At 35.8% G+C, this 8,087-nt stretch overlaps 1 protein-coding gene across 1 annotated transcript; it reads right to left on the bottom strand.

Annotated features, from left to right (window-relative positions):
- Positions 1–1,198: 1,198 nt before the first annotated feature.
- On the bottom strand, positions 1,199–7,741 carry LOC116190206. The gene is made up of 3 exons (XM_031519866.1): positions 7,702–7,741; positions 3,394–3,458; positions 1,199–3,281 (listed from the first exon to the last, which is right to left on the bottom strand). The coding sequence occupies exon 3, from the start codon at positions 3,191–3,193 to the stop codon at positions 1,199–1,201; it is 1,995 nt and encodes a 664-aa protein (XP_031375726.1). The 5' UTR covers positions 3,194–3,281; positions 3,394–3,458; positions 7,702–7,741.
- Positions 7,742–8,087: the final 346 nt, after the last annotated feature.

Raw genomic sequence — 8,087 nt, 5'->3', positions numbered from 1 at the left:
GGATCCCTGGCTTCTTGCCCGAACTATCCCCTATTTCCTTCACCTTTGGGAGCTCGGTACCCTTCTTTTGACTTTCTTCAGTATCACTCAAATCCAACATCTCTCACAAGATTAATCGGTCCCAGAACGAAGGTGCTTTAATACCATGATGTTTTCTGAATTGTCAAGCTCAAAAACTATTATTGAGCGTTCAAGAGCATAAATAGGCTAATAGCCTGTTACAAGGAAAAGGGAAATATCTAAACTATCTAAAACTACGGGATTCTAGATTGTATAATTACGCTAACAATCCTAAGTATCCAAATACATAATATACATCCAATATACATTAATAAAGTATCCCGTAATAATGAGGAAATGAGGAATATTGGCAGGTGGAGTTGTGAACGTCACTATGCTGCTAGAAACTATAGGCTGTTCTGGCAAGGCTGTTCAGGCATTATTCACTTGTCGATTCGCTTGTTCAAAACATAATATCGGGGGCTGCATCAAGTCTGCTGTCAAGAGCGCAGGCTCTTGAGCATCAAAGATCTTTGGAGGAGAGTGAAGATGATATGACAACAGAATATCTTGGCAAATTCGGGGGCTATCTCATTAAGCAGTTATTTATTAATATTATTTTTAATAGCTTCGATTTGTAGTCTTGCTTGGAATATGTCTTCTCTCTTTGCCGTCCAAGCTTTCATTTTGCTCGTATCCCTTGTACTCTTTTTCCATGATTTCAAGAGTATAAACTTGTTTATCGAAAGGGGAAAAAAAAAAAAGGACCTCACAGACTCCAGTAAAAATTCATATTCAAGTCAATGCCGAAAAGACTCGGGGTGTGTTTGTTTAACTTAATTAAATAAATGCTTAAAAGTTAATTACAAATTAATTATAAGAGAAAATGAATGTAAGAAAGAGGAAAAGATGAAAGATGAAAGTTTAAACTACTTAATTTTTAAATAAAAAATCACTGTAAAAAATTTTAACTTAATAAAATAAGTTATTCTCTACTTATTCATCCTTATTCATTCATTCTTTCTTCCTATAAATTTCTTCCATTAACTAATTATATGCTTAATTTATCAAACACTACCTTAATGTCCGTTAATAGAAGGAGGATACATGTGGTCTCAACAAGGAAAAAAGAGGCGAAAAAAAAAAAAGGCAATCTACAGACATATGGTTGCCCCCCCCCCCCCCCCCCCCCCCCCCCTCATTGCAATACAACATTGGTTATGAAGGAGCCCTGGCGCATCTGGAAGTGATCGGTCAAGCCAAAATGTGCCATCATCATCCAAGTATGTGTGAGAAGCTCTCCTCCAACCTTCAGCTGCTTGGCATGAGATTCTCCGCTGCACTCTTTTGCAGCGTAGAGCAAGAACTGAATCCAGACCCCTGCGATAGTCTCCCATTTGAATTTGCGGAATTCCGCGGCATTCATGCCACGATGCCTCTTGCGATCGTATTGAAATTCCCCCGCAAGCCTGTGCCCCTCAAACAGAACAGATTTGCTGATGCTGCCCTTTACCTGCTCTGGTTTCATTTCAGCCATTTCAGTCACCCGAAGGAGCCTCTTACATGCTTCATTGAGGTGATTGTCTCTGGAACCGGTAATTCCTCCACCAAAGACTCGTGATGCCTCGGCAGAAGTGTCCTGGATTCTGATATGACCAATCCCTCTGGGCAACATGAAAGGGCAATCGACCAGGAGGTAGGCCATGTATCGCGAAAGTTGCTCGCTCAGCTTGATGTTTCTGAGAATGGCCTCATTACAGTTTCGATCTTCATAGCTGCATAGATCGGTAGCAATGTGCCAAATTAAGATCTGATGATCGAACTCCAACTCTGTACTCCAATCCAGGTAATGGAGATTGCTCTGCCTGAGCAGATCTCTCGCTGTCATTGCAGTGCTCGTAATTTGGTTCATCAACTGACCAGCTGGGGATCGAATCCCCAGCCTGTTGTATAGATTCTCCTGGATGATATGGCTCCGCTTGCAAACCATATCAAATAAGAACTGCTTCAGATCCTCGCCTATTTCCTTGTATGGTGTGTAGAAGATGACCTTGTCCACATCAAAATACTCGAGCATTTTCCACAAACACCCCTTTTTCCTTCTGATGCAATACTCGAGCAAGCAGAACTGCCCCATGGAATTCGACCAGCTGTTGTTCTTGTCGATGCGGCAGTTGATGTGGCAGATACAGGTGGTCATTCTACGGATGAGGATTCCTGTATATTGCCCAATTTGCACTAGCATTCTAAGAGATGAAATAAGTAGATTGGCAGGACACTTGTATGAGGACACTGGTAGTACAACATAAAGCGGATGGAAGTAGCCTCTCTGACCCTGTATTTCACCCAGAAAACGGATGAAGGATGACTCCTGAAGAACAGTCCAAATCAGCAACAGCAATGTCGTGATCTTGTCAGGCCATTCATACTTCAAACTCGAGTGATCTTCAACCATTAATTTGACGAAAAAACCTAGAACTGTTGAGGACATTAAAATAGTTATCAGGCGAAGAAGGCCACCCCACCAAGTACAAAGGACCTTAGCTTTGGTGTGGAGCAAATGGGACATGGTTTGGATTTCCATTTCCACTATCCTGAAAGCATTCAGTGGTGTCAAGCCGCAGAAGAAGTTGATGCTCGCAATCATGTCATTATCGCCTAGAATGAGATCCACGAAAAGCTGCTGGAAAACGGGAAACAGTGCCCTTGCTTGGACAAGATTTGCCGCATCATCATTGGATGTATCTTGCTCAGGTCGAGTGCTTGTGGGGTCTGGGATCTGAGCAATCTCATAAAGGGTCATCCGATATCCCTCCTCCTTCCTTGAAGAGTACTCCTCTATGAACTTGTGATAATCTGGACCAGGATTAGGTGGAGAGAGCATGGACTTTGTAAGTGCATTCTTGCTAGCCTTATAGTGAACATACACCCTTTCGAAGCAACTTAAAGCCGCGACCACGAGCATGGCTATGCTTAGATAGGATAAGTAGTTGTCCGATGGATGCCATGCGAGTGGTATGAGAAATATAGATCCCCCTACTTGGAATGCAGCTGCAAGAGACTTCCGTCCCCACAGTTCGTTGTCTTCCAAGGAGTAGGCAGTGATGGTATCGCATCCGCCGAGGCTTGAGAGAAGAATCTGTGCCCAGAGCGCGATAATGCTGGCCTCCTCATGTATAGTTTTTGATGTCATAATGGACACACTAACCTTGAACGAGATTACCCCCAGGCAATATATGGCTATCCACTCTGCTAACGAATATAAAACCCAAAGAATGGACCTGCACACAAATGGTCGGAAGCGTTTCTGATGGCCGCTCGTGACCACGAGAAGCAAGAACTGAAGGAATATGCTGAACGGGATCAGGATTCTAAGGCCAAAATCTTGCCAACCTTTCCTGAAGTGCGACAGCGCCATCTTTAGCTAGGTCCCTCCTCTTCCCCACGTGATACAAAATCTATAGCAAAACAAAAACAAAAGGATCTCAGATCATGTGTTGTCTATCTACCTGAGTTTCGAGCTGCTTTCCATATAAGAGAGAAACTGGCAAAATAATTAACTTAACAGAAGTTTTTCAAAATGATCAGGTGTAGTTTTGATCAAGATCAGGGATACGCAGCTCAATTAATTAGAACACGCGTCACAAAAGGAACAAAGGACATGTAGTTGAATTAGTAGACGCATCTGAGTAGGGGCAAAATCTTCATAGGTCCAAGAACAACTCAAAGCAGATGATTACATGCTATGTTGCTCAAACTGATATGCTGTCTTAGAGTCATATCAAATATACTGATAGATTTCGATAAAGATCCTAGGAGAATTCTCTAAAAATTTTCTTAGATATATAATACCATGAGCTAATATAAACTTTCCTTAACTTTCACAACTTGCAAAAAAGAAAATGAAAGGAAAAAAAACAAATGAAAAGAAAAGATAGTATAACAAGCTTTTAATATAGGTTTTCAAATGTCACATATGTATATTATCCCTCCCACATGGTTCAACTAAAATATTAGTCTCAGATCTCTATGTGACTATAAATAAGGAGGGATTCAACTAGTAATATCTCAAATATTGTACCTCTTCGCTTAATGAGTTGGTCAAATTAAAAGACATTCATCCATCAAAAGAAAATTAGAAGCCATTTATGAGGAATTACAATAACATGCCTATTTTAGTGAATCACTGGTCAATTTCATAAGCTAAATATATTTACTTTATCGTAATGACAAACGGACGAAAAGATTGAGAATAATTTATACTATAATAATCTATCCATTATAGATAGACATTCTTTTTTTTTTCTCAGGGGTAGATGATATAAAATCATTTTCCATTGGATTGAGAATAAATAAATAAATAAATATATATATATATATATATATTAAATGCAAGTTGTTAACAATAAATAATGGTAAACCTTATGTTAGTATGCGCATGTATATATCGGACTCAACAAGGCTAGTGAATAGCCGTCCACTAGTCTTGGTCTCGCTACGTTGTCCACCGTCATTATTCTGATTCATTGGTATTTTTTCTCATAAAATTTTCTTTTTATTGCATTTATTAATAGTTTTAATGTTGCTAGTTATTCTTTTGGATCGAAAAATGTTTTAAAGATGGTCCTGTATTGCAGTTTGATTACTCACGTGAAAATGAATGTATAGGAAACTTGAAGAGACGTTGCACCACAAGTTGAGAGAATAGCCAAAGGTGAGCTGATCTCGTGGAACGAACGATTTTTCGTTTGCAGAAGTGTACTTCAATTATATAAAACTAGGCGATAACCTATGCGTTGTGTGGGAAATTTGGTAAGAATATATTGTGAAATTATACCTTAAAAATTTATAAGAGTATTAATAAAACTTACATATGCAAAGATAATATATTAGTGCACCTATAATTAGAATTGACATATTAATATAAAAAGATATACTTTTAAAATATATTGATATTAAAAGAAGATCGCATTTAATATAATGAGACTTGAGAGCAAATAAGGTGGAAGGTCCCAATTAGAGAAAAAAATCCAATATATATCCGTCAAAATGACTAGCCCAGCGGACAAGTTTTTTCATGAAAAGTCTTTTACTTCCCAATTTTTGTGAAAGTATAAAAAATTATACATTGAAAATGTTAGATATAGAAATTATGATATATAGATTCCTTTTTCAAGTTATAGGTTTTTAATTTTGCAAATTTAGCCCGTGTAAACGTAACTTTTAAAAGAAACGAGAAAATTATAAAAATATTCTCATGCCGCAACTCGTCAAATTCTTCGTTTTCTTTTAAATTTTACCATTTTTTTAATGTTTGTTTCAAAAAATCCTAGAATTGTTCTCGTAATTTAAGGAAAAGTAAAACATAGAAAAAGTTAAACGGTGGTTGAATTGCTTGAATCGGTTTATCCACGACTTGATGAAGAGTCTGGTTCGGTACCTAGGAGGGCTGGGCTGGCGCCATGTTTGGTTTTATAGTTATTTTTTTAACTCTACTTCACTCCACTCCATTTATCTTCAATTCAACAACACAATTATTACTTTTTCCTTTTTTTTCAATTTTTTTAACCATTCAATTCAATTTTTAATACTAAACTCTCAACTATTCATTACTTTTTCTACAATTCAACAACACAATCATTACTTTCTCTCAAATATTCATTACTTTTTCACACTTTTTCTAATAATTCAACAACACAATCATTACAACACAATTAAATATATATATATATATATATATATATAGTTAGAGTAGAGTTGAGCTTAACTCAACTCAACTCAACTCCCAAACAAACGATTAGTTTTCTAAGATTCTATCAGTGTGTATATATATATATATACATCTATTTATTTAAAGGGTTTTTACCCCATATATCCCATTATTTTACATTTTCTTCAAATCTATCATATGCTTTTAAAATTATCAAAAATACCCCATAATGAATTATCAATTTGGGTTTTGAATATAGATATATATCTTGTGACAATACGAAATAAGCATTAAAAATCTTTAATCATGCATGATGCTAAGACTCCTCCTATATGAACTCTTAACAAGTGCTGTTGTATTAAGTATTGATATCTACTGAGCTTAATCAGATTCAGTTTTTATACCAGCTCCCACAAAAGAACAAGATGATGAAGTTGATTACTATTAGCACATCCTCAATTTTGAAACGATATTTCTTCCGCTATAAATTGCGCGTCTCATTGTTAGCATTCAATCTATATACTTTGCTACCATCTTGCACCGAAGAAAAAAAAATTACTATCATCTAAAAGTATGTTACAATTGTAAAATTATATACTTAGGCTCTAGCAGTATGGTCATAATGGTAATTTCATCTAATTGTAGCTTAATTATATTTTAATTTATCATTTTTAGTAGCTAATATAACTCATTCCCGCACCAATTAATGGGCTAAATATATATATATATATATATTACTAAATTTTACAAATAAAAAATTAACATAAATTATGTGAAATATGATTTGACAATGTTCACCTATGAAAATGAAATATTATAAAAGATTAACTTAAAATGCCAATATTTAGTAGGTTTTAAAGAATTGAAGTTTCGATAAATTATTCTCGATTTTTAAATAAAGGAAAATAAAAGTACAATAAAGTCTTATCTATTTTCCGTTCCACATCCATATATATGTATATATGACTCCACACCTTTCAAATAGGAGTAGCATTACAAAATTATTCAATTCTACTTAGTATGGTTATAACATCAATTATATTTAGAATTTATTATTCAATATGACTCATTCCCACACTAAATTACCAGGATAAATATTTATCACTAAATTAAAAAATAGCATAAGGTAAGGCATTTGATCACAATCTAAATCTATACTAAGATACGTTTATATATGTAAACTTGACTCTCACCTAATATATAAATAGGAAAAATTACACCTTACAACACAGTTTGATTACCTTTTTCACGCTGCAACACGAGTCAAAATAATTTTATATTGCAATCTATTTACTTGACAACTATGAACATGCACACTGTGCTACACCATATTTTTCATTAATTGGCGCGTGTTTAAGCTTTAAGAATGTGAGCTAATTTCCTCTCCTCTGTATATATAGATAACCATGCAAATCGGCCAAATCCTCAAATAGACTATGTAGATACAATTTTCCAAATCTCATCATATTCTCCCAAAAAGAAAGAAAAAAAATGCATCGTAACTAACTAAGAGGTTTCAGGTTCACTACCCGTAGGACTACACGTGCTCTTTTATTAGCTATTAGTATCTATTTCATTATTCTAAACCCGTGGGCTTCCCTTGTAACAGAAAAAATACGTTGTTTGCTTGGCGCTGGGTGAGAATGGTGAACATTTGTTCCATGGATAAAAGTAATACGGCACACATGAATTGAAACTAAATTGAAGTGCCTCTCTGGCTACTTCTGCTGATAAATGGGCATTCATTTTAGATCGAAACTCTGAAACTCCCTTTGCACATATACTATAAAATAGGGCTTCCAGAAAAAGTTAGGCTCCATCAGTCTCATCGGAAAATATATATACATATATATGTATATGTCTTGAAATATCATTCCATGTTCGAAGAAAACTGAGACTCGACATTAGATGTGACGGTAAATAGCAACTTCATTGATGACTAGGGAGATGCACACAGCATTTGAGATGGAAGCATTAGTTTCGGTACTCACCAGGAGAAGGGACGCCAGAAGAGGATAATCTTTTGATGAAGGGTGGTGGTCTTCTCCGCTCGTTTCCAGCCTTGAGCTTGAAGTTGTTTATAAGCAGGTAGGTACGAGGAGACCTTGACCAAAAAAAAAAAAAAAAAGAGTACGAGTAGACCTGGATGTCCGAAAAATAAAATTAAAAATAAATATGATATAGGCGCGACCGCCTGCTTTGGCAAAATTACTTATTTTTCACTAATTTTAACTGAAGTCTGCTTTTGTTTAATCAGTCGAGTAGACTAGTCGTCATCACGAATTAACAAGAAAGATAATGGGGGTGTAACTTGGGTCTCGTGGCTGAATGTTCAGTCACTTTTGGCTTTTTCCCTCTTATACAAAATGTTATTATT

Source organism: Punica granatum, unplaced genomic scaffold, assembly GCF_007655135.1.
Source record: "Punica granatum isolate Tunisia-2019 unplaced genomic scaffold, ASM765513v2 Contig00383, whole genome shotgun sequence".
In the NCBI taxonomy this organism is placed as follows: Eukaryota; Viridiplantae; Streptophyta; class Magnoliopsida; order Myrtales; family Lythraceae; genus Punica; species Punica granatum.
This window is presented reverse-complemented; position numbering and strand designations above follow the sequence as displayed.

Bases quoted from the DNA above. Each gene is read 5' to 3' on its own strand.
- LOC116190206 (XM_031519866.1), bottom strand. From the start codon at position 3,193: ATGACATCAAAAACTATACATGAGGAGGCCAGCATTATCGCGCTCTGG.